The sequence below is a fragment of the Henckelia pumila genome, chromosome 4 (genome assembly GCF_033568475.1).
Source record: "Henckelia pumila isolate YLH828 chromosome 4, ASM3356847v2, whole genome shotgun sequence".
In the NCBI taxonomy this organism is placed as follows: Eukaryota; Viridiplantae; Streptophyta; class Magnoliopsida; order Lamiales; family Gesneriaceae; genus Henckelia; species Henckelia pumila.
The window spans coordinates 144,659,180-144,686,663 of NC_133123.1; the positions used below are offsets into that span (position 1 = coordinate 144,659,180).

The window sequence follows — 27,484 nt, forward strand, 5'->3', positions numbered from 1 at the left end:
TTTGTGGAACAACAAGCTGCCGGGGAGTAAAGAAACTTGCCGAAAATTTTGTAACATGGCTCACATAGGAAGATGGTCTGAGGTTATCTGCCCAGAATGTCCTGATCAGAAGGAGCCAGAGTTTGGAAAAACATTCAAACCCCGAACGGATCGAAAAGATTTTTCCGAGACAAGCAAAGGTGGACAGGGACCACCAAAGATGCGTTTTTTCAGGGGACCACTGCAAAAACAGAAGATTCCCCGACAACAATAAAGAAAACATGTGAGGAGCATAAATCCAAAAGAGAAAGGACGACATGTGACTCCTCCACCAACAAACGATGCCATCAATAATGGCATAACAGGACAAGGTGAATAACGGGTGACTCATCCATTAGCTAAAGATGCCATTAATAATGGCATAAAAGGACAAGACAAACAGCTGTAAGATTTCCTGAAGTTTCTCGGTGAAACGAGTGGAACCTCAGCTATAAATACAAGCGTTCAAGGAAGCTGAAGACATCGATCATTCCCTTCAGTTTTCTTACAAATAAATTGTTGTAATATTTCTCTTTCTATTGATATAAGTTTTTGTTTATGTATTTCAAGAACAAGGCTACTATGAGTAGCTAAACAAGTTATCTTCTCCTCTTCAAAGGAGTTGATTTATGTAATAATATTATGTCTGAATAATTTTTCTAAAGTCTCTTGTTCTTTCATGCTCATATTTTATAATTAAATTTATATACCATACGCCTTAAGGTAGAAAACGAATTAAGGCTGTGCTGGGTGTCGTTGAAGGAGTTTGTGCAGAAACCATCTGTTGCGACTGTGTGGTTGGAGTGTGAGGAGCACTTCGTAAAACTCGGCAGGTATGACCCGACGACACTCTTGTCAAAGAGGTTTTTGAATTTAATTCATGTTGGACCCTAATCCAGAGTATATCGGCTGAAAACCTTGCGTAACCGATAGTTCGGCTTAGCTTGAACTGGTTCGATAGGTAAAACAATGCCACGTACAAAGAATTAAATGCTAAACACTTTATTAAAACAAATTTAGAAACCATTAGGGAATTGAAACAAAGAAATTGGAGTGTAGGGAGTTAAGAGAATGAAATGTTTGGGTTTGAAGATTTTAAAATAATTTGCCCGTTTTTTGAAAGAAAGGTAAATAAGTTTGTGGTGTCTTGTAAACTAATAATTGAAAGTGGTAGTTTACATATGACGAGTCAATCGTGCCGCCTCTCACCCCCCATCTACCTCAACTCCCCCCCACACTCTTGTCGCCACCGCCGTGCTCTCGAGACCTCCGCCGTGCAACGCCGCCATCACCGTCGCCGCCTTCTCAAGTACTCTCCATCATCCACCCCCACATCCTCACCCATTCCCTCCGTCTTCAAGCTCTCTGATGATTCAATTCAAATAAATTTAAAACCACCTCCTCTGAATTCCCTCCAAACGCGACTAGGTCAACTCCTTGACTACAGCCTTGAAGCCTTTGAAGACCTGAAAACTGTTATCACCGTTGATCGAGGTGGGGTCGTAATCTCTTGCAAGAGGTCCACAGTTGAGTTTTTTGTTGCAGTTTTAGTTTCTAGTTTAGCAATTATTATCACTTCCAGAGCTTTATTTAAGCTCCGAAACTATGATGGTGAGAGGCTGATCTACAAGAGAGATCGGAGCCTTGGTGGCAGGGAAGTGGTGGTAGGCAAAAGACAGGGCACAACACCTAAATCGGCCGCATCCTGTGGGGGAAATTCCTATTATTTTAATCAGAAGAAAAGAAGGCCGGAACAGACTTGGGGAAGGAGGAAGGAACTTTTACCTCAGTGGTGGCCGCATAAGGAAGAATATCAAATGATGGCTAATCAATTGACCCGAGGTAGGCTCTGTTTCCAATGCATCTGTTATGGCATATATGAAAGAAATACCTGTAAATCGAGTTGTTGACTTGACAGCACCCTGAATCACATGTCAAAATCATATAAAATTTTATATGGGCATCTCAGCACGGACACATGAGAAGCGCGGTTATTGTTCTGGGATTGAGGTAGTCTTAGAGTTCGTATTTGTTGTTGTTTGGGAAGACATTAAATTTCACAATATTCTTTATCTTTTTGATCCAAATGATGTGATTATTCCCCACACCACACCACACCGATACGGAAGAAAATGCTGGTGTTCTATTTTTATTTTCAGGCAGGTTGAAACTATCATGTGGTATTTTTTTGTTCTATGTTTCGGAGATTACAAGTCTGCATTTGATTCCAAGGGTTTAACTATATTTGAAATTGAAAATTAAGATAAAGGGTGATTGAGTGAGTGAGTTCCTACATCATCTTAGTTTATGAGCTTGGATTTTGATTCAGTTTAGCTCCTGTATGAAGGTTGTCTGATTTTTTGACCTCAGTTCAAAGCTTAAACTTTAATTTCCAGCAATTATGGACCGCAAAATGAGTGGCGAAGACATTTTGGCAGATGATATAGTTCAGGTTCGCCATTTCCTTCTAACTAGCATTCCGTGAAATATGATAATTCATGACATTATCATCTCAATTCTAGCTCTTACTTTCTCTTTATAAGAACAATATGTGATGTATCATATTCGGCTTCGAATTTCTAGTAGGTGCTGAGTCTGAGAGGTAATTATTGGTTTTACATATTTATTTTAGAAACTTTAGGAGGAAGGGCCGAGAGAGATATTTACAAGCGAGCTGCTTTTTTTTAGATGAGACAAATACTTTGTTATACGATTACAACATCAGAAAAAGCAGTGACCGGAAATTAGGATTATGTTTTTGCATTTTGATTTGTAATTGATCATTTGATGTGATCGGTCCAATTTCATTTTTGGTGTGGAGAGATCATGAACATGCAATCAATAACCTTTTCTATTGGTCTTCTTCTCTCTATATATGTGTGTGTGAGTGCACGAGCACATGTGTGTGATTAGTCAAGACCGTGAGAAACTTTTATGGATGGTTCAAGCATGAAGCCCCATGGATAGAGATTTAGTTTCAGTCTTTTATTTGTGTTCAGATGTTAGCTATGGGCATGAGATACGGATAGGAAGTAGATGATTTTTTGTCTTTGTAAATATGAACTTATCTCGATAAAAATAGTTTTCCGGGGGAAGTCTGTTGATTTGGATGACTCAACAAGCTGATTTAAATTTATCTATTATTATTTTTAATTATAATAATATCTTCATTATATCTTTTACGATTGTAGTTGTTATCTCCAATACTTTTCTCAGAATTCTAGTTTTATTAGGATAATAATTGTTATCTCCAATACTTTTCTTAGAACTCTAGTTGCATTGGGATATATAATATATTGATTATGTTATATAAACAGATGATTCGTTGCATAGTAAAATATATTCTTTGGCTATCTCAAATTTTATCTCATGTTAGTTCTTTCTTTTTCTCAAAACTATCCTACAAATTGGTATCAAGAGCCACGTTCTTGACAGATCGGTGAGATATCAAAATTTCATAATGAATTCAGAGCATTCTTTCACTACAATTGCACCTCCAGTGTTTGATGGAACAAAGTATCTAGTACTGGCTGTTAGAATGGAAGCAAATCAAAATGCCAACGATTTATGGGAAGCCGTCGAATAAGAGTACAAAGTTCCAGATCTGCCTTACAATCCAACGATGAAACAAATAAAAAATTAAAAGGAGAAGCAAAGATATTCAACAAAAGTCATCTTGTTCACAGCGTCTCATCCTTTGTTTTTGCCAATATTATGACATTGAAAACAACCAAGGAAATCTGAGATTTTTTGAAGAAAGAATATGAAGGAAGCGAAAGGATCAAAATGATACAAGTGCTGTAAATCGAGAATTTGAGATGCAAAGGATGAAGGAAATAGAACGATTAAGAAATATTTTGACCAACTTCTCATTATTGTGAACAAAATCTGACTCCTCGGTACAAATTTTTCTGATTCTAGACTTGTTCTAAAGAGAAACAACGGCTCCATACGGAATGACCTTGGGGACAATTCTGGAAAAATTTGAAGCCACGGTTTCATGATTGGAAAGTTCGAAAAATATGTCAAGTTTTATTTTGGCAGAATTGTTGAATGCCCTGCTAGGACAATATCTAAGAAGACTTATGAGGCAAGAATCACATGCAGAGGGTGCGCTCCGAGCCAAATCACATAACAATTTTGATGGCAAGAACAAAAAAAATGTGGCAACATACAAGTCTTTCCACCTTGTTCCAACTGCCAAAAAAACCAATCATCCACAAAACAAGTCTTGGTGGAGTCCAGAAGTAAGATGTTACAAGTGTGGCCAGTTAAGGCACATAGAGAGGATTTGCAAGACTCAACAACAAGGTGAAGCAAAAGTTATAGAAGATCAACCTCGCGGGGAGAAATTGTTTGTCCCTCATGTTTTGCCATGAATAAGTCCAAAAAATTTTTTCTGGTCGACATCGAAATTCACCTTCGAGGAGAAAAAAGAATTCCTAGATATGTTAAGAGCGCAAATTTATTTGTGACCGACCAGAATAAACCTCCTGACATTGGCAACTTTCGCTGCACAAACAAAAGCAAGCCTATGCGTTCTTTGATGGCTTCAACATTGGAAAAAAAGATGAATTATGCAGTTTATTAGCCAAGGAAGAGTGTTGATTTGGATGACTCAAGAAGCTGATTTAAATTTATCTATTATTATTTTTTTAATTATTATAATATCTTTATTATAGCTTTTAGGATTCTAGTTGTTATCTCCAATACTTTTCTTAGAACTCAAGTTTTATTAGGATTCTATATTTGATTATGTTATATAAATAGATGATAGGTTGCATAATAAAATATATTCTTTGGCTTTCTCAATTTTATACTGTTAGATCTCTTCTTCTTCTAAAAAATATCCAACACAGTTTTTAAAGTACATTCGTGAATCTAGAGTAACTACATGCTGATTATGATTGTTTCTGTTGTCTATGGACAACTTGTTGAAAAAAGGTAAACATAATGAACTGGATTTTATGGCCTCTGCTGGGAAGCTCCTTTGCATTACCTCTTATAAAACACAAGAAGTTGCTGTCGTTTATATCCACGTTTAAATTAAGCAGCAGAAAGAGAATGTGAGGGTATATATCCTATTTGTGGGTTAATATCAATCAGGAAGACTGCTATTCTTGTGGTAATTATATTGGATAAGTTGTTCAAGCTTTACCCTGTTTGTTTGCATCGGGGAGCTGACCAGTAAATATACAACTAAGTTATCTTTTTGTCTTTTTTCTTGGGCGCCACAGCTACGTCATATATGCAAGTCCTATGGAGTGAGGAAGATCATTAACACTGAAAATGCACGGGATTCTCTTTATCGTGCCTCAATCAACTTTGTTTTGAAGTATTGTGAAAGGTATGTTTAAATATAGCGTGCACGGCCCAGATCCATTTCAGGTTCTCATGCAGTCTTATGTCACTTAGCTTTTGCATATAAGTTACTTGATCTCGTATTCTCGTTTTACTGTAGCATATCAGATATTTCCACTTCAGTTCACATTAATGGTGAGGATGCCCGAGACTTTGTTGCTGGGCTTGCTGACAACATTGGACTCGAGAACACTCGGGCTGCTAGAATGGTGTCCGCTGCTGTCGCTGCACACACACGATCTAGAATTCTGCAGGCCTGGGTATGCTCCTTGGTACTTGCTACATGAGATATGATTTTAGGTTGTGCTGCCAATATCTTCACTGAAAGATATACGAAACTTTCATTGTACAAATGCTTTTGGTTTAAGGTGTTTCCCAGCATTAGAAATTCGGAGAAAATTATTTTAACCTTTTCTGATTACAAAGATCCTCCCATCGAACATCACAGTGATATCTTATTCCTTGAAGATTTGAAAATTTGTACATACAGCTCACATAATGTTAAAAATGTTTTCATCTAATGTACAAATAAAGACATCTCAATATCCCCAGTCGAGTCAAATGCTATTTTTTATGGTGCCCTTCATGCCAAGGACATAACAATGATTGCGTTTTGTCACATTGAATATCTTATTTTAATTATCTTCTCTCAGGCATTTGAAGTTCAAAATAAACACTCCGAAGCACTGGTTGAATTGTTCAGAGTATGTCTCATTCACCACTTGTTCCCTCCTGGGGAGAGTTCGGTAAGTGCTGCTGACTACTTTTTGCTCTTCGGAGTTCTTTTATTTTTTTCCTTTGTGCAAAATCTTTTCTTCTCAGGTTTAAGATAATTATGTGTCCGTGCCATTGATTTATTTAAATAGAAGTTTTTAACAATTTTTTTTAGTTTTCTGAACAATACTTTGAAGCATTATCCCGAACATTTAATTTTAGATGTTCTAGTTGAAGGTCTTTTTTTTTGCTTTAGAAATATAAGTTTCTAAATAATATTTTTTTATGTTTTAAAAAACATTTTTTTGTTTGTTTTCTGAACAAAATCTTGAGCATGAAGAAAATTTTCAGGATATTTTCTCCCTACTTGACATGATCCTGAAAATTCGGGTCACAGCACGTGTCGGGTATGGGACTGGGAAAAGAGCTCTCAATTCTTATCGATATGAGGATTGGGTAAGAGTGTTATGGCCTATGGGATGGGTCTAAACCCGATTCTACTCTAGTGAGAAGTAAATACATAAAAGTAAAACACAACTCAAAACTATAACTGAAATGAAATAAAATAATCAATATAAACACTTAAATGTAGTTTATGTTTTTAAGAGACGTTAGATTCAAATTTGAATTTTAAAATTAAAATGAAAATCCAAATGATTTCACATTTAATTATGTATTTATTTGCTATTTGTTTTCAAATATTTAATGCGGTAGGTGTATAGACTATAGAGGTGTCAAAATAGGCTAGACCTGTCGGGTTGGCCCGCCCCGCCATACAAAATAGGTGGGTTGAGTTGGGTTGGGTTGGGTTGGAAATTTCCAAACCCACCTGAAGGTGGACCGCCCCGCCTAATGGTGGGTTGCGGGTTGGTCCGCCAAAACCCACCAAATTACACGTAAGTCCGCTGGGTTGACCCGTCCCGCCACCTAAAATAGGTGGGTTGAGTTTGTGTTTTTCCAACCCGCCTAAAAGGTGGGCCGCCCCGCCTAATGTTGGGTTGTGATGGGTTGTGGGCCGGCCTACACTGTTGGTCCGTTTTGACACCTTGAGGTGTAAACATTTATCTTGATAATTTTTTTTTCTTTTATAGATCGTCATTTTGGCAGAAACTATTTTAGGCTACAATTGCCTAGTGGTTTTAATATTTCTATATCTGTTGCTGCAGCCTGAGATGGAAATGGTTGCTCAAGGTCTTGCAAAGTCTTTGAGCGTGGAACAAAGAGAATCGATATTTAATTCATTCAATATTATATGTGGTCATGATATGCATCAAAGCGTGGTAGAAGCACTGGGTTTGGTATGCGCAGTCTTGCCTTCGATCTTCTAAACCTTTATAGTCCATTTTATTGCCCAATATCATATGTGGCCATGATATGCATCACAGCCTGGTACAAGAAATGAAGCATAGATTAATAGCATGAAAGTTGTGAATTGCATACAGTTTAATCACATTTTCCTTATTCCATTTAGGTTCATGGTTTATTCTGTCTCGATTCATTGAAGTTATTAAATTGAACGCTGTTGTTCTTGCCATGCTGACACAGGCAGGAGGAGTCAAAGATCAATGCGGAGACCAGCGTTCATAAACTCTATTTTTCTCCATAAAATTTGCTGATCGGAGTAGAGGTAAAAAAAAAAAAGGAAAAAGAAAAGAAACATAGCTCAAATTCTGTCTCTTCATTGTGATTGTTGATTATTTCATGTGATGTAACTCCACATCGGGTATTCAGAGCGCCGGGGTTTCGAAATCCTAGCTTAAATACAGGTTTTTCGGTTATGAAAAAGTTTTTAATTTTCAGTATGATCAATGAATGTAATAGATGTGAGTGTTATTGAATTACGTGAATAAAAGATTTAAGTTGATAGCAATTGACGCATCAATGTGTTGGTTTACCCAAAATGGGAAATTCTGTATGGATTTATGTAAAAAATGAACCCCAACCCGTCAAACGTCAATCCGAAACGATTTGACCCAAAAAACTATTGGGTTAGTGTTGAGGTTTTTGGATTTGGGTCGAATCTGGTTGATCGGAAAGTGAACCCGAAAAACAAATTAATCGGGTTGGGTTTGGGTTAACTCGAGTTGACTAAAAATTGTTTTTTATTTTATTTTATATAAAATTAAAAAAGATTTGTTACATTTTTATATGTTTTATGTTTGAAAAAAAATTTAATGTATATTGATGTAATAGATTTTTGTCATTTAATATTTATTTTGTACAATTTTTATTTTTTTATAATTGTTTATTTTTTTTATAGTAAATAAATTTTTTACAGCTAGACTTTCAAATTTAAATTATATATAAATCTAGATTTTGTTATTGTGTGTTTCAATTAAATATTGTTATTATTATTGTGTGTTTTGAAATTTTATTTAATTATTTTTTAAAAAATAAAATTAATAAAAATAAAGTTGGGTTGGTTCTGGTTGATCGGGTTAGTTAAGTAGCCGGGTTTGTGTTTGGTTTGGTCATTTTTCGGTTAATTAGGGTTCGGGTTGAGAAAATTATTCCTAATATTTTCGTCCACTCGACTTACCCGAATTGACACTCTTGTAAGGTGGAATAGACTTGAAAAGAAAGAGGCCAAAAGTTTTTCAGTCTAAATTTTAATTTAGTGCCAGTTTGGTTACATATTCATTTTGCTTTAAAATGTGTTTTTTTAAGTTGATTTTTAAAAAATATTTTTTTAAAGTAAAAACTGTAATAATTTTATATTTGGATAAATAGATTGAAAACACTTGTTTTTAGTTGAGTTATAAAAAAATATTTGAAAAGTTATAAAAATGGGCTTTTAAAAAATTACTTATTTTGGCTTAAATAAATGTTTTTAGAAGCATTTCAGATCTATCTAAACACATTTGGAACAATGAAATCACTTTTTTTTAAAAAAAAAAAACATTTTTTTTCTTCTAGCTTTTTTGTAGTAGCTCGGTTCCATTTTATAAGATTAAATTATTTTAAACATGTTAGAAAATGACACATAATTTTAAAAGTGTCAAAACATATTTAAGGAGTCCTTATTTCATCAAAACAAGTGGAAAATCAGATCCGGAATGTCCGAAAATGGTGGGTAGGTCCCGGGGGTCCAAAAATGACTTCGGAATGACCAAAACAGTTCAGAGCACACGGACCAGTTCGGGCCCTCCGAACCACTTCGGGCCCTCCGAACTCAGTGCAGAACATGTGTCAAAAGTGGCTCGGAAAAGTGGCAGTTCGGACCCTCTGAACCCAGTTCGGATCGTCCGAACTCCCGCCAGATTGAGGTGTCAAAAATGCACTCTACACGTGGAAATCATGCCCGGTTCGGAGCCTCCGAACCTAGTTCGGATCGTCCGAACCCGGGCCTATAAAAAGGGGTCCGAGGCTCTCATTTTGAATGCCAAAATTCCTCTCCTCTCCCGGTAATGGCTCTATTTTAAGGGCTTCGGGACTCTTTCTTTAAGAGTTAGAGTTGGAAATAGTATTTTTATAGCGGACAGTGTCCGCAGCAGCAGCCAGGCGGCAGAGCTCTGGCGAGGCGTCTAGGGGTCGTAGCTAGGCTATGCCCAGGCTCTGGGGCATGCGTCATCAGCGGGCTGACGACGAACGAAGGTATGGCTTTGGTTCCCTATAGTAAATAGGGAGTAGGCTATAGTTTATTTAAGGCTTTTAGAGCCTATTAGGTGATGTTTGGCATGCTAGGTAATGCATGGTTATTTATGTTGTAGTGTTGCATGGTAGGCTTGGACCTAGATGAGAGCTTCTAGGATCTGCCTTAGAAAGATACGAAAGTATTATTCGAGATATCCAGATTGAGTATGCATGTATTATGTGTTTGCATGGATTATGTGATTGCATGTTTTATATGTCTTTATATACAGCATGTTATGACTGTATGATGTATACATGAGCATATTGAGCTTTTACCTTAGAAGTATCCTGTAGTAGGGCGCTCACCCTACGAGTTTGTGGATGGTTGGATACGTAAGTCTTGTGTTAGGTCACCGTGATGGTTGGACACATGTACTAGTATCAGGTCACCATTATCCACTGGGTATATGAACCACCTCCTGATGCGACGGCGCAGCGTGCTATATACCCTGGGCCCGGTCTATGAGCTTGTTTCTTGACCTGAGAGTCTTGGTACCCAGTTCACTTGCATACATGCACACATAACACCGTATACTCATACTCTCGTGCTGAGCATGTTAGGCTCACTTCCGGTTATTTTCTATTGGCTGGATGCCCTATTCCATGGAGCAGTTGCAGGTAATTCTCCCGGAGACAGGGAGGTTAGGTGGTGACCAAGGCTGGATAGCAGGGTTGACCACTAGGTTTTTCTTACCTGGTATTTGAGTTTTCTTTAATTCCGCAGTTATTCTGATTAAGATTATTTTATTGATTAATTGCATGCTTAAGTTCTGATTAGTAGGTGATCACGGCGCGGGTCACTACATTTATGGTATCAGAGCATGCAATAAGATTCTTTGGGACAGTATTGATTTTGGGTTATCCTTTGTAGGATTGCAAGTTGGATTCAATATCGATAGCAGTATCATGAATTGGAATAGCAGGATGTCTAGGCTTTTTCAAGATCGTCATTGCCAAGGTTGGCAGCAGAGGATCGTATTATGTGGATCTCAGCAGGATGGAGCTGGAAGAGAAGATCCAGTTTTCAACGCTAGGTGCTTCTCAGGGTTGAATGGAATGTGTGACATGTAGTCATCCATTCTGAGTCGGCCAAGGAAGCCATCCCAGAATACTCTTCACTTGTAGTTGGAGAGATTGTCAGGAAAATCTTGTCTCATCTACCAGATTAGGAACCCAACAATATTGGAAGGATCCGGTAGATTAGCAAGATTTTATCTTTTAGATCTTGAGATGAAGAAGTTCTGCTGACATGAGTAGTAGACAGGAAACTTCATGTTCAAGATTAGTAGATGGAATGAAAGACTTCTGCATTAATTTAAATATTGTATTTTGTTATAAATAGTATTTCAGTTGTAATAAGATGTATTAAAGATTTCAGTATTTGATGTACTCAGTTATTGTTGTATTGTACATCTTTCAGTGTAATCTTTTTGTTAAGTTATGTATTACATGAGATTGTAATAAAGATTGTATTGAAACCTGGATTTGTGGTTCAAGTATTGTAATCATTGAAGATTAACTTGGTTATATTGAATAAAATATTGATCATTGTTTTAATGAGTACTTGGGATTTTGCATGTTTTCAATGAATAGTTCTAGATGTTTTACCTAGAATATTCTAGTAAGCCAAGTGTTTGCCAGGGATGATGTGATTCATCAGGGGGCATGATTATTTGTTCTAGGCAGGTTTCCTCAGAGCATTTGGCTGTTTTGATCTTTTTAGGTTGTTACCTAGTGATGATGGATTTTCATCAGGATGACAGACTAAGTAATACCAAGAGTTGTGGATTGTGACAAATACTAGACGCGAGGAGGCGCCACCCTTAGTCGGTATTCCTCTGGAAGTTTCCATACTTCAGAGATTGTTTGGAGGCCTTGGTGCTCCAGGGACTATTTAGGGAAGGCTACTCAGTCTGGAAATTTGGCAAAAGTCACAACAGGGTATGACTTTGGATAGGACAGATACCAGGTGTAGTATCAAAGTTTAGTTATCGTCTGTTTGAGATAAAGATGTTCCGTTGTCAGAACAGTCTTGGAATAGATTTTTTCTTGACAAGTAATTGTTCTGAGTAGATAAGTTTTGATCGTGATTTGTAATTTTGGGATTTAATCCAGAAGATTAGTTAAATTGATATTCAACAGGATTTAATTAGCAGATGCTTGCAGACTCGGGATTTGAGTTGTGCCTCTACAGAGAATTTTCCTTGACCAATGATTTTGGTCCAGATAGGAATGCTGCATAATATCAGAGACTCAGGGATGAGTTATGTCAGGGTTCTCTTGACTGTCGGGTTTCGAGATGGTATAGTAAGTGCGAGCTTATGCCGGTGTACTCTGAAAGGATTCTTTTGTTCCAGTTTGGCATTATAGGAAGACTTACCTCAGTGTCGTTGTATGTACACTCATAGCAATGAGTATAAATATCAGGAGAATATTCAGGATTTATTTGAGTCTTCTGGAATTATACTTGGTACTGGATTAGTTCCAAGGGATTTGAGTTATCGTCTGACTTCATTAGAGATACAGACTTTGGTTTACATGGACATAATAGTCTTGGAAAGGATTCCTTGACAAGTGAATATTCTGGACGGGTAGTTATCGCACATGATACTGGGGGAGAACCAGGAGGTTTTACCAGTATTGTCTGATTCTATCAGAGGTATAATTAGTGATCAGGATCTTGATTACAAGATAAACAGGAAATTCTAAGTGATGAGTTTACTTAGGTAAGTTTTCCTGTAAGAATTGGAATTCGATTGATAGATTGTCAAGCAAAGAAGAATTTTATCAGGGCACTGTGATGACTTATACTGGGAGACGTGAACTGTGATCAACGATAGACATGGGAGAGTATATTTCCATTGATATTCTGGAAATCTTTTGTACTTCAGAGGGGGATGGAAAATTTACTTAGTCTAGAGATCATTGTAACAGCTACGTTAAAATATAATTTGGTGTCAGTTTGATAACCTTGAAAAGATACTCGATTCTATTGACAAATGTCATGAGCCTGCTAAGTTACAACATGGATTCGTCAGTATGAGAATTCACTTGGATAGTGAAAGCTGAGCACTTAGGTGTTCATGTATGTTTTGAAATGGTTAGTTAAATTGGTGCAAGTTTGGTGCTCAATGACTATTTGCAACTATTTGTCTGAGGTAGATAAAGATGTTATAACCCCGTGTTGGGGGAGTTATATATTCTTTTGCATAAAGAACGATTGAAATTGTTCACTTTTTGGTAGACTGATAAGATAAGTATAGTACTCAGATATTCAGTTCTCAGGAATGATTTGCAGTAATTCTCGGACTTCAGTGTCAGAAATTGATCTAGCAAGCATTTGAATTTTAATGAATACTAACAGGATATCATCAAGTGTTTAGACATGGAAAAAGGACAGCAGCTGTGATCTAAGGTTATCAGATCCAGCGGGATCATTGTCACCAATTTTTCGGGATGTCTATTGGATGCGTTAGGTCATTGATATATTAGATTTGATGAGATCGATTCAGGGGTTTTTGCTAGATTGTATTGGCTTTAGGACTTTGCCTAAGAAGGATGAAACAGTTTTGTTCATCCAGTAGCGTAAGTCAGAATTCAGCGGAATTGTTATCCGTGGCAGGATAATCAGTATTCTCATTTTCAGATGTTATCTCAAGTTATGAGATAGATGTCATTATATTAGTACTAGATATTGTACTAATCGACTTATGAATCAACAGAATAATTGTATCGATATTTCCAAGAAAAGAACCTGAGGGATTCAGGAAATCAAGAATTGTGGACAACGACGTTGTCACAGGTGTTATGACAAGTATTAGTCATAAAGTATGAGAACCCTTTTTGTGTACAAAGATTTGCGTACGAGGTTCTTTCTGGTGGAAAGGAATGAAAAAGAGTGTGTATCTCTATGTTTCTAGATGTTTGGTGTGTCAGCAGGTCAAGGCAGAGCAGCGACGACCTGGGGGGTTGCTTCACAGTTTATCCATTCCTGAGTGGAAATGGGAGTTGATCATGATGGACTTCGTGACCCATTTACCGATGAGCTCGAGGAATTGTGATGCTATCTGGGTTGTGGTGGACCGACTCACCAAGTCAGCACATTTCATTCCTTATAATCGGGACTACAGATTTGATAGGATGGCACAGTTGTACATCCAGGAGATTGTTCGATTGCACGGAGTGCCTGTGAGCATAGTCAGCGATCGAGATCCCAGATTTACTTCCAGGTTTTGGGGGAGTCTTCATCGCGCTATGGGTACTACTCTTAGCTTGAGTACAATAAATCACCCAGAGACTGACGGACAGTCAGAGCGCACGATTCGTACTCTTGAAGACATGTTGCGAGCATGTTCTATGGATTTTGGTCCAGCTTGGCAAGATCAGTTGCCATTGATTGAATTCGTGTACAACAACAGTTACCATCGCAGTATTGGGATGGCTCCGTTTGAGGCGTTGTACGAGCGACAGTGTCGTACTCCACTGTTCTGGGAGGAAGTGGGGGAGCGACAGGTTGAGGGACCAAAATTAGTCCAACAGACTTCTGATATTGTAGGTCAGATCAAAAAGAGAATTAAGGTTGCGCAGGATCGACATGCTAGCTATGCAAATGTTAAGCGCAGACCTTTGCAGTTTGAGGTGGGTGAGAAAGTATTCCTGAAAGTCTCACCATTTCATAGGATTTTGAGATTCGGTCTCAAGGATAAGATATCTCCTAGGTACATTGGTCCATTTGAGATTCTGAAGAGTGTTGGATATCTGGCTTACAGGTTGGCGTTACCGCCGCATTTGTCAAGTATCCATGACGTGCTCCATGTTTCACTTTTAAGACGGTATTTGGCAGATTAGTCTCATATCTTACAGCCGTCTGAGTTACAGTTGGACTTGGATTTGACATGCGTGGAGAGACCTTTGCGTATCATAGGTCATAAGGATAAGGTGTTACGCAACAAGACCATTCCTCTTGTTCTAGTTCAGTGGCAGCACCGAGGCGCTAAGAAGACCACTTGAGAACTTTAGATTCGTATGCGTACAGATTATCCAGAGCTATTTTGAAATATTGTATTTTCAGATTGTAACTTGTAAAATTAATCAGTTTGAATAAAAGATGTGTATTCAGTATTTTACTACATTCAGTACTTAAGATTGTTCGGGGACGAAATATCTTAAGTAAGAGGAGAATGTAGTAGCCCGGTTCCATTTTACAAGATTAAGTTATTTTAAAAATGTTATAAAATGATACATAATTTTAAAAGTGTCAAAACATGTTTAAGGAGTTTTTATTTGGTCAAAATAAGTGGAAAATCAGATCCGGAACGTCCGAAAATGGTGGGGTAGGTCCCGGGGGTCCAAAAATGACTTCGGAAGGACCAAAACAATTCGGAGCACACAGACCAGTTCGGGCCCTCCGAACCACTTCGGGCCCTCCAAACCGTTCGGGCCCTCCGAACCCGAGTTTGGGCCCTCCAAACTCAGTGCAGAACATGTGTCAAAAGTGGCTCGGACAAGTGGCAGTTCGGACCCTCCGAACCCAGTTCGGATCGTCCGAACTCCCGCCAGATTGAGGTGTCAAAAATGCACTCTACACGTGGAAATCATGCCCGGTTCGGAGCCTCCGAACCCAGGCCTATAAAAAGAGGTCCGAGGCTCTCATTTTGAGTGCCAAAATTCTTGTAGTGACCCTTACCCGGATCACCTACTAAACAGAACTTAGACATGCAATTAACTTAATTAAACAGAAATCAGAATTCAACTGCGAAAACCATAACATTTATACAATCCCAAGAAAAGGAATCTGTAAATATCTAAAATAATATACAACCAAATCGAATAGTTGTATAAACCCAAAACAACAGAATAAAAACCTAAATGAAGCTCCAGCTGATCAACCACTGCCTAGCTCCTCTTGGATCCACCCGCCTCATCCAAACGCAAACCTGCCCCATGGAATAGGGTGTCCAGAAACATAGAGTACGAGACGTGAGCATAAAATGCTCAACACGAGAGTATGAGTATACATGCATGCAAAGTGAACTCCCTATAAACTCGAGGTCAAGGATCAGATAACAAAGACAGACCGGGCTCTGGTATGTAGCACGCTGTGCCGTCGCTGCAGGAGGTGACTCCCATACCAAAATACCAGTGGATATGCCGACCCAAATTGATGGAAGTCCAACCACTAACAGGATAGGGTAAAACCCTACTATAGACATCTCGAACGGAATAGCTCAATATGCAAATGAATGCAGCATAAATCAATGACATATAAATCATGCAGTCACATAATACATGCATACTCAGTCCGGATATCTCGAACAGTACTTTCGTACCTCAAATACTAGGCAAGTGCTATCAGCCCTAGGTCCACGCCTATAATCCGCGCTACACTGCCAAATGATACTACTATCATTATAGCACTCTAAAAGCCTTAACTAAGCTAAATCATACTCCTAAATATTTTTAGGAAGCAAAAGCTATACCTTCGTCCGTCGTTAGTCCTTTGCTGTCGAATGACTCAAAACTAGGCCACAGGTTCGCTACAACACCTGGACTGCTATGCCACTTCCGGATTCCCAACGGGACGCCTAGAATTCCCTAGATCTGAGTTAGAAGGCTAAGGAATCGAGAGAGAAGAGAGGAATTGGTGCACTCAAATGTGAGCTCAACACCCCCTATTTATAGACGGAGTTCGGAGCGTCCGAACTGGACTTCGGAGCGTTCGAAAACGTTCGGATCGTCCGAACCCAATATTACGTCATTGCTTATTTCAGCATAATGATGTCATCCATGACGACTGTCGACAGCACAATCGGAGTGTCCGAACCACTCTTCGGACCGTCCGAACTCAGACTTCGGACCGTCCGAACTCAGCAATGGAGCCTTCGAACCCGACAACCCTCTAACCATTATCGAGCGTTCTGAATCCATTTCCGAACTCTGCTAATTCATCTGGGACTCCCTTAATCACGTTTTATTACTTCTAAACATGATCTTATTATTAATTACTTGTAAATCGTTAATTCTGGATACGGGTTACTACATTCTCCCCCACTTAAGATATTTCGTCTTTGAAATCCGATCTTGAGTACCGAATGTAAAACAACAATCCAAAACATTCTTCATTCAACTAAACGATTACAGAGTTCACAACTGATTACAACTCAAAATGAAATCAAAACAACTCAGGATGTTCTTTACGCATCCTGCTTTCGAGCTCCCAAGTAGCTTCCTCAGCGCCTCGGCGCTGCCACTGAACTAAAACCAAAGGAATGACCTTGTTCCGCAAGACCTTATCCTTATGATCCAGGATACGAATAGGTCTTTCAACATAGGTCAAATCCTTATCCACTTGAATTTCAGACCGCTGCAGAATATGAGACAGATCTGCCACATACCGTCGCAACAGAGATACGTGGAACACATTGTGAATACTGGACAGATACGGTGGCAAAGCCAAATGATAAGCCAAATCGCCAATCACTACAAGAAAAACGGCCAAAGCCAACGCTTTTTCCGCATTGTTAATGTCCCCAAAAAAGCGTTGTCGTAGCCAGTATTGTAAAAGACCACGCTCAAAGACAACGTGGAAAAAGCGTTGTCGTTTTTGAAAAAGACAACGCTTTTTAAAGCGTTGTCGTATCTAAAAACGACAACGCTTTTTCCGCGTTGTCTTTGTCACAAAAAAACGTTGTCGTAGTTCAAAAGCTTTTTAAGCGTTGTCTTTTTTAGTAACGACAACGCTTTTTCCACCTACGACAACGTTTAAAAAGCGTTGTCTTTTCTCAAATAAAAAACAAAAAAAAATATAATTCACAAATTTTCAATTTATCACTCAATATTCAAATTTTTTGAAAATTAAATATAATATACAATATTTCAATATTATAAATCATTCAAGTATAACAAAAATCATTCAAATATAACAAATAATCGAATTCTTCATGTTCATCTCGGCCATTTGCGCTATGCTTTCTGCCTCAAACCGAAGTCGGCGATCATACCAACTCTCAGAATGCTAAATCCATTTGGAGGATTGGAAATGTGCTGAACAATAGCAGCAAACAAGAATAACATTTCAAAGTCATGGTTATGAATGTCACAATAAATCAAACATCAAAGAAGAAAAGTAAAATGAAAACAAATACATAATCTGCATACTGAAAATATGCTCCTCATCATCCAAAAGCTCCAGCCCCGCATCATTTCAAGAAACCTTCTTTTCCAATTAATCACCTCTCAGGCTTGACGAACGTTTTGAGAGATAACTTTGTCTAATAGTTTGAACCTGAAACTGCAAGTCTGAAGTTTCAGACTAGCATTCAACACAGAATACAATAAAACAGTAGTAGTGATAAAAAGTTCAGTAATGAAAAAATAATTATTCATAGCCACAGTCTAAGGCTTAATTTCAACTTCAAAAACTGCATATTTTAATCCATATAGAAGAAATAATTATAGCATTCCTTTAAATCCAGATTTAGAAAAGTTTACGTACACATACAATGGATTACCATTTGAACCCTCGCGATGAGACTCATTCTTGATTTACCCCAAATATTTTCAACTGACTAGCTCTGTTCTTCATAAAGTTCTGGATCAGTTATCCTAATGAATCAATCCAAATCCACAAATTTTCAATTGTGTTATATATATTTATATGTAAACATACGTGTTGAGATCACAGGTATTTATAGAGCTAGCTTAACATGTGGAAGAAAATGCTAATATATAAGGCAATTAAGGAAGAAGTAAAATTGGGCAATAGATCCAAATTTTCCTTCGTAATTTGCTTGCTTTAATATAAAGGTAGGATTCATCATAAGCCCCATATTATCTTATGGGCATTCTATAGAAATACACGCATGATAGAATACTGGATGAGAAGATGGTAACAATCAACATAAATCAAAACAAATGCACACACGACTAAAACCCAAGAGCTAGTAGTGATTCACAATGTATGTCCCAAAAAAGTATGTGGAAGTCACCTGTATAAAGTAAATTGCGCAATTACTCGAAATATAGAAAACTCTTAGTTTATCTGTTGGCAAACTTCTAGCCTGACCAAGAACAACAATTGAATTGTTAGTCAATTCTTCATGTAAAATCAAGCTAAAAAATATTTGACACACCGGTCAAGACAAGGAAAGTTATTCCATGTAATTATTGTGTTCACGAGTATTACCTGATGATAAATCTCTGCCCAAAAAAGGACAAGAAGCGTGTATGTGGAGAAGAACAGAATGCCAGGAAGATCCAACAGTACCAAAGTGAAAGCCTGACAAAAAACATATATAAATACACATTTCATCGATTAAGAATCGATCATGACAAGTGTCCAGTAACTTCAAGGCCTAAAAATGCAAAGTAAATTCACAAATTGTCATAGGTATTAATCTCATGTTCACGTGGAGGGGCATGACACTTGCTGCCACATGAAAAGAACATAGTAATTGGACTAGCTATCTTGGACCTTTTATCCGGACCAAACAATTCTATAAGGCAGTGACACCGCAACTTGTATGTAAGATGAAGCTCTCCTCTATTTCCTCCGTAATCCCAACAAAAAAAATTTGCAGTCCATAGAATTATCAAGCCGCTAAAAAGGTGTCACAAATAATATCATGCTAAAAACGCTTGTTGTATGAATGAACCCGATGCATCAAGAACACCATCATCAAGGCAGAAAGCAACCAACAATGGACACTAATAGAAAATGTTGGAACTATTGTCTGTATATGGTATACCATTTATAGAATCATAGGAATTCCAACCTCTTGGACTAAAATAATTCAAGGAAAAGAAAGTTTGAAGAAAATGTGGTGGGAATCAGTTAAGAAGTACATTTATAGTAGATATGGAGAATCTTACCTTGGGATGCAACAAAAAAACTAGCTTGTGAAATCCAAATGAAACAGCACGGGCTGCAATTTGTAGCTTGTGATTAATCTAATGAAATATGAACACAAGAAAATCGAGTAATTTGTTTTAATACTACCTCCATTCACAATAAAATTCATGAAGTGGAAAACCTTCTGAGTGGTCCAACCATACTCAGGCACCCTCCGTTCAATTCTTATTAGTTGAATCTGCACAAAGTTCACACACACTCAAGTTGGAATATTCAAAATAACCCAGCAAATTGATTGCAACAGAATACAGTAGTACATAGATAGAAACAGGAATACATACTGAGAAACTAATCGAACACAATAGTTCGCAGATAGAAAGGAATCTGAAAATTCAATAAAAATATATTATAAAATATCAATCTTCAACAGTTGCACATGCACAACTCCAAAAGGATCAAATCAATTTTACTCTATGTTTCAACTTTCAATCAGTTTGAGTGATACGGCGACAAAAACTACGGTTCGAAATGCATAGTAAAATTTAAACATCCACTCGACCAGTCGATATAATGCTATTGCTATTCAGGATTCATCAATTGCACCTGCTCTCCTCTGCATTCTAATAACCATAACATGAAAAGGTAGAATTTGAGGATGACAACACGTAATAATCACGCTGTCTGACTTAAATTACAGACAATAAGAAGAAATATAAACAAACATAAGTATAAGACATGCACTGTCTAAATTAACCAAAACCAGTGTTGCGATTCAGAGAAAATGTTAGCCTTAATGTCCAATATTTCTTATAAATATATATAGGGTAATTGAAAATCTCACAAGTCACAACTTAATTAGATACCGTAGAACGTGTTAGTTTCTTATAAACTAAGTAAAATATATTGTATTTAGTTTGAAGAAATATGTCCAGGCACATAAGATTCCTAGTCATGCCACAAAACAATTTCAACGTGGAACATTCTCAAATTAACAATTTAGCCACACACAAAAAGCTAGTAATTCCACACCACGTGATATTCCTCAGAAAAATGAAATGATTCAGGATAAAAGAAAATGAGCAGGAAATTACAAGCAAAGGGAACTTGCCCTGCTTTTCCGCAATTTTATTCCAGTCAAGCAAAACATGCTCCCTCCCAAATAGTTCTTCGATCTGAAGAACTGATTAAATTATTCAACCAACCTTTCTTTTCACAAGCTAATTTCCTACACAACAAGAAGTAAACGCACAAAAAGAGCCACTTTCAGGAAGTATAAATAAAAGAGAGTAAATACAAAATCACCCACATTTCATCCATTTTGGCAACCTCCTCCGGGTCATCCACCGTATCCACATTCAAAGCACCCTGATCAATTCTTTCCGTCCTGAGCATTACAGAACGGATGAAATTTGATTTAGTACAAGGGAGATCAACGGTTAGGACTGTTCTTATTCAAGATATATAAAGTACGAGTACGCTGGTGGTTATTGGTTATAAAATAGGAAGGAGATCCGACGTACCACAGCGTGTCAACAAAATTAGTATTTTTCATACGCTCGAAACACTAGAGGGTACATACACACACACACGTACTTAATTGAAAGCAACAAATGTTAAAACAAAATAATAAATATGTCAAATAAAACAATATATAAAGTCATATTTATACAAAACCATAGTAGACTATACAGAGGTAATATTCCAAACAGATCATTACGACTGTCGGCTCTAAGAAATTGAACAAACTTGCTCAAAAACCAAGACATAAGAAAAAAAGTTCCTATATACAAAGAGGAAACAGGCAGTTTCTGTCCCAATCTATGCATACAATTCAAATTTTTAGAGCAAATTGGTGACAAATAGAGATACCATTGTAAAATTTTGCTATTGATTGAAATAAATGTCTTTGCAATAACTTCTTACCATTGGTTTGGCTTGCCTTCAGGTAGATTTTCAAATACACATTTATCAAGAATATATAAAGCTGAGGACTGAGAAAAAAGATGCCCATAATATGTCTGTAGATAACTTTCAGGCAGCTGGCACACACACTATAGGTTTGTGCCAAAAAGAACTTTGACCTTTGAGCAAAATTTTTCAAAAAGAGAGTCATCCAGATTGGTGTCAGAAAAAAACCCTCCGTTGGGACATAAGATATGCCTCAAATCTCAATAAATACAATAAAAATTAAAGCTTTTCAGAGTCACCGATAAGATCATTACAGGATGAAAAAGAATAATGGAGATTTTATTCAGCAAAAACTTAAAAAAAAGAATAATAAATGAAAAATCTCGGCTGATACAATCACGGTTGCGCGAGCCTCGGCCTGAGGCTTGCTGTCATACATTTCTGAGGTATCCAGGTGTGTAAAATACATATGAATGCTCACGTTATATGCAGAATGAAAAAGACGCATAATGCAGGTCTCAATTTTTATTCACCAGACTAAACTCTCAAGTAACACCTTTTGTGACTGACAGACTATACATAACCTACATCATTTCATTGAACCTATAAGATTCCTGCAGTTAAACTATAAAATTATTGGCAGTTGATTTGGATTAAATCATTTTATGTGGGCAGTTGATTTGGAGAAGACTATCCATATAAGTTGTGCAAATTTCAACTAAATATCTTATATGTTTTACCCTGAAAGTCATTCATCCAAATGCAGCATTAGTTCCTTCCCATTATTCATCCTTTTTGAGACATTACGACCCCTTCCCTCTCATTCATACAAGCTAAGAACATCAATTTCACTAGAAACAAATTTTTGGGCACTATTATCTACCAAATATGGCCTTTGTTTTAAGATTCTGAGAATGGTAATTACCTTTATTCCATGAATTTTATGTGACATCTACAAACTAACATTAACATTAGCATGCAGCCTGTCATGTTTAACATTCATTGGTATTTGGTAAAGGAAAATTAACCTCTAGTTAAATTCAAGGATATAATCCAATCAAGAGCAATGAAAACTAAATGTTTGCTGTTGCTGCCGAGTAATCAAAAGTAACATACAAAATGTATTACTGAGAAAATAATACAGATGCTAGCTGTGAACATCTAACAAGCGTTGGCCTCTGGGCCACCATTCCTGTTAAAATCAACCCATTCTCAAGCTGTCCTACATCATCATTTTAATCTTGATAGTTGAAAAAGTGATACAATTTTTTAAGAAATATAATTCCACACATAACATACCATGAAAGTCAACATTTCAGAACCGCAAAACAGATACTACTATTTAGCCAGCTTCTATCTAAACCACTAAAGAAAACTTTCACACAAAGAAGCTGGTTCACAGAAGAATAAATGGTATTTCCTAGTAATTTCAATCATATTCTTATATGTTTATTATAACTAATCAGGCTCTCCCCAACGAACACCCCTTTCCTTTGCTTCAAAACTATTTAGTATGCTATCACTTACTACAAGATAAAATCTAATCAAATTAATATCTCAACTCATCCAAATACATCTCATGATGACAATAACTACAACTAATTTCAAAATTATTCGCTAAAGATGAAGTAGAACAAGCCCAAATCCATATAACACGTCAAAAACTCGATAATCGAAACAACAGGCATGAAAAAACTGGAACCTTGACTTTCCAGAGAGCTGCTGCCTGCGGGGAAATGGCGTCTCAAATCATCCAACAGCAAAAATGTGTTTGGAGGAGAAGGGGGAGAAGTAGGATTTTTTAGGGTTTAACCGTTGAAGTCAGGTGATGACGGCCCGAGTGAGAACAGCAGTGACATGGGTTTGTCTTTGATCTTGTCCTTCACGCCCTCCTTCCTCCTGCCACCTCCCCGTCGTCCTCAGAAGACTGCCATACATTAAATTTTAAAGATGAAATCAGTACATATATATATATATGCTAGCCTGAAATTACAAAAAAAATAAGGGACAAGAAGACCTACGGAGTTTTCAGAAGCTGTCGGATCGGCGGAATAGACTGAAATTAAACGTATGGAGCTACAGAAGCTGCCGGATCGGCAGTGTTGGGGAGCTTCGGTGTTGAATGAGAGAAAAATGAGAAAGGGATCGGAGGGGAGAAGTAATCGAGAAGAAATGGGAGAAGGGGTCTGATTTGGGGATTTGGGTATTATTATTTATTTTATGTTTTATTTTAAATAAAAATAATATTTTTTCTACAACACTTTTAAAAAGTGTTGTGCTACATGGGGAAAAAACGCTAATAGACAACACTTTTAAAAGCGTTGTCTTTGACCCAAAAAAAACGCTGATTGACAACGCTTTTTAAAAAAAGCGTTGTCTTTGAGTAATAAAAAACATATAACCACAACGCTTTTCGCTAAAAGCGTTGTCTTTTAAAAAAAGACAACATTTTTTACTAAAAGCGTTGTCTTTTAAGTGTTGTGTTTGTACATTTTTCTTGTAGTAAATGCTCTCCAAGATCTCAAACGGACCAATAAATTTGGGAAACAACTTGCCCTTAAGGCCAAATTTGAGAATCCTGCGGAAAGGTGACACTCTCAGAAATACTTTCTCCCCGACATCAAACTGCAAAGGCCTACGCTTAGTGTTAGCATAGCTGGCCTAACAATCATGTGCAGTCTTAATCCGTTTCTTGATCTGATCAACAATATCTACTGCCTGCTGGATAAACTCCGGTCCCTCAGTCTGTCTCTCCCCCACTTCTTCCCAGAAAAATGGAGTACGACAACGTCGCCCGTACAACGCCTCAAAAGGTGCCATCCCAATGCTAGTATGATAGTTGTTGTTGTACGCAAACTCGATCAATGGTAAATGATCCTGCCAGGCTGAACCAAAATCCATAACGCATGCTCGAAGCATATCCTCCAAAGTACGGATAGTGCACTCTGACTTAACATCTATCTCCGGATGATAGACAGTACTCAAACTGAGAGTAGTACCCATCGCACGCTGAACACTCCCCCAGAACCTAGAAGTGAACCTGGGGTCTCGATCGCTGACAATGCTCACAGGCACTCCATGAAGTCGAACGATCTTCTGAACATACAGACGTGCCATGCGATCCACAGAGTACTCTTGACTATAGGCGATGAAATGCGCTGACTTGGTGAGTCGGTCCACCACAACCCAGATAGCATCATAATTCCTCGAGGACATCGGCAAATGGGTCACAAAATCCATCGTGATAAACTCCCATTTCCACTCAGTAATAGGCAGACTGTGAAGCAAACCTCCAGGTCGTCGGTGTTCTACCTTGACTTGTTGACACACCAAGCATCTCGAAACATACTGATACACGCTGCGTTTCATCCCCTTCCACCAAAACCGAGTACGTAAATCTTTGTACATCTTGTTGCTTCCCAGATGAATACTCAACTTGGTGCGATGTGCCTAAGACAAGATCTCCTCTCGCAACTCTTCATCCTGCGGAATCACAAGTCTGCCAGACAAACACAGAAAACCATCTTACTGATAGTGAAATCCAGACGATCTAGCCTCGTTAGCTAGGCGAGCTAAACGCTGGGTCTTCGAATCAGAAATTTGAGCATCCCAAATCCTCGAATACAAAGCTGGCTCAGATAGTATCGCAAACATCTGGATACTCTGCATACCTTTCTTATGCTTGAAGGTATACCCTGAAGTACAACAGTCACTGATCGCACTAGACATCGAACAAGTCTGCAGTGCGGATAGTCGCACCTTACGACTCAAAGCATCAGCGGTGAGATTAGCAGCTCTCGGATTGTACTTAATCTCGCAATCATAGTCCTTAAGCAAGTCCATCCAACGTCTCTGCCTCATGTTCAACTCTTCTTGAGTGAACAAATACTTGAGACTCTTGTGGTCGGTGAAGATCTCAAATTTCTCGCCATACAGATAATGACGCCAGATCTTCAAAGCGAACACAATGGCTGCCAATTCCAAATCATGAATTGGATAGTTGTTGTAAGGCCCCGAAAATATTAAGTTATTAATTACGGAATTAGAGATTTAAATTCCGAATTTTGGAAAATATTAATTGGAATGGAAATTAGAGATTTAATTTCCGAGTTGAAAATATTTAATTTGAGAATTTACGGATATTGAGATTTTATTTTCGGAATTCTTAAATTAAAAGATTAAAATATTTGAATTGAATATTTATGGGATTAATATTGAAATTCCATATTTCCAGAATTAAAGAGGATTTAATTTGAAGAAGAAACTCGAGCAGGGACCGAATTGTAAATAGGGGACAATTCGGGGGCCAAAGTGCAAATATCAGATTTTGAGTGGGACACTTGTCATTTGGCTGGATATAAATGAGTAAATGCATGAATTGCATCAGATTGTTCAGCCAAGACAACCGAGAGCACTTCTTCTTTGGGATTTTCATCTTCAGAAATTGATATCTCAAGATTCGGCTGTCCGATTTCAAAACCGAGCATAGTTTTGGAATCCTCGCGACAAGAGCTTCGTTGTGATGTAAGTATCTCTTTGATCCAGCATGTCTCAAAATTATGATGTGTTGATGTTGGGAAAAATCAGAATTTGGTTATGGATATGTGTTCTAGAGTTGATAAGCTTTCCAATATCGAAACCGGAACGAAGAACGGACAACGTATGCAATTGTTATGATTTTCAAAATATATTCGAACCCTTGCACCTTCTGATATTCTTGTATATGTTGATATATAAGCTGATAGGAAGTGGATGTGAGTTTTTATGATGATTAGAATTGATAGATTTCAGTTTCGGTTACCGAATTTGTACCGTTACGCCGTCAGTTATGTTTTATAAATTTTTGGAAATACATGCTGCTGGATTTCAAGAATTTAGTGATGAAATGATATTGATATGAGTTATATATCAATATTTAGATGATGTTTGAATTGTTAGAATTATCGGTTTCGAACCATTTCGTCGCCAGTTTGAATTCCAATCAAATTAGAAAGCCTTGAGTTGTTGAGCATTGGTTTGAGTTGAATAGTGTTCTTGGTAAGTTAGAATGCTATACTAAATGATTGATATGAATTTCAGATTGTTCAAGATTATATCGAGTTCGAGTTCGCAACGATTTGAATCAACTGAAGAATGGTCAAGGTTTGAGTTGCTAGCTTTGAGATTTCTACCATTCTAGCTAGTGAATTGATGCAAGCTTTGTGTGTATTGTAGCTTGAGGATTGGAGCTACTTAGCTATCAAGATTGGAAGGTATGATTCGATGATGACCAAAGCAGGGAATGAGCATCGAGATGTGTTTGATCTCTCGATCCCTTAAATCACACAATAGTTTCTATTTTATGTGTTTATGTGCTTTACTATGCTTTATGTGAGTTATGTGCTTTGATTGCCTTACTTGAGTTCTTGAGTGATGGCATGTTTGTTAGGCTATGTAGGAGGTAATTGTGTATGGTGTCATCCCGTTGAGCCTAAATGTTCTTCTAGGTTTGCCTTGATATTGTTGATGAGTTTTAAACATCGATATCGTGTATCAGTGACGAGATTCAAGCATTGATACCTAAAGCCAGGTTTATAACATCAATGAGGAGTTGTAGCATTGATGGTGAGTGATGTGTTTTAGCATCTAAACCGGTGTCATCTTTGAGTCTTATTCCTTCGTAGCCATTTAAGTTATTCTGCATATCATAAGGTGTTATTTATGATTTGAAATGCATGCTATGGTTACTTGTGATTATTTATATGTTCCATCTTTCATACTAAGTCTTTAGACTTACCGGGTTTTTCCGGCTGTTGTTTTGTTTTTGTGTATGCATTGCAACAGGTGTTTTAGGGCCAAGTTATAGGAGGCCAAGAGCATTGGGAAGAGTTTAGAAGTGGTGCTCCGGGTTGAGTTGTATCTTGTATTAATTAACCTAGTGTTGTAAACTTGGGCTAGTGTGAGAACTTGTAGTAACTTGTGTACTTGGTTATTGAATAGAGTTGTCATCTTCATGTTCAT

The 27,484-nt window shown here is 37.5% G+C and overlaps 2 protein-coding genes across 2 annotated transcripts; one reads left to right on the top strand and one right to left on the bottom strand.

Moving 5' to 3' along the window:
* The first annotated feature begins 1,199 nt into the window (after positions 1-1,199).
* Positions 1,200-7,971, top strand: LOC140861965 (uncharacterized). Its single transcript, XM_073264965.1, has 7 exons — positions 1,200-1,860; positions 2,415-2,470; positions 5,256-5,365; positions 5,480-5,639; positions 6,033-6,125; positions 7,260-7,391; positions 7,639-7,971. Exons 1-7 carry the CDS (start codon positions 1,200-1,202, stop codon positions 7,678-7,680), a joined length of 1,254 nt encoding a protein of 417 aa, XP_073121066.1. The 3' UTR covers positions 7,681-7,971.
* A 9,717-nt stretch (positions 7,972-17,688) lies between these two features.
* On the bottom strand, positions 17,689-20,968 carry LOC140861966 (tobamovirus multiplication protein 1-like). The gene is made up of 7 exons (XM_073264966.1): positions 20,883-20,968; positions 20,779-20,801; positions 19,724-19,834; positions 19,597-19,649; positions 18,911-19,003; positions 18,714-18,785; positions 17,689-17,769 (listed from the first exon to the last, which is right to left on the bottom strand). Exons 1-7 carry the CDS (start codon positions 20,966-20,968, stop codon positions 17,689-17,691), a joined length of 519 nt encoding a protein of 172 aa, XP_073121067.1.
* Positions 20,969-27,484: the final 6,516 nt, after the last annotated feature.

Excerpts from the sequence above, each read along its gene's own strand:
- LOC140861966 (XM_073264966.1), bottom strand. The coding sequence starts at position 20,968 with ATGCTCAGGACGGAAAGAATTGATCAGGGTGCTTTGAATGTGGATACG. Across the intron at positions 19,835-20,778 it reads ATTAGCTTGTGAAAAGAAAG|TGTGTGTGAACTTTGTGCAG; the intron begins GTTGGTTGAATA and ends TTCCAACTTGAG. Across the intron at positions 17,770-18,713 it reads GCGCAATTTACTTTATACAG|CACATTTCCAATCCTCCAAA; the intron begins GTGACTTCCACA and ends GCTATTGTTCAG.
- LOC140861965 (XM_073264965.1), top strand. The coding sequence starts at position 1,200 with ATGACGAGTCAATCGTGCCGCCTCTCACCCCCCATCTACCTCAACTCC. Across the intron at positions 2,471-5,255 it reads TGGCAGATGATATAGTTCAG|CTACGTCATATATGCAAGTC; the intron begins GTTCGCCATTTC and ends TGGGCGCCACAG. Across the intron at positions 5,366-5,479 it reads GTTTTGAAGTATTGTGAAAG|CATATCAGATATTTCCACTT; the intron begins GTATGTTTAAAT and ends GTTTTACTGTAG.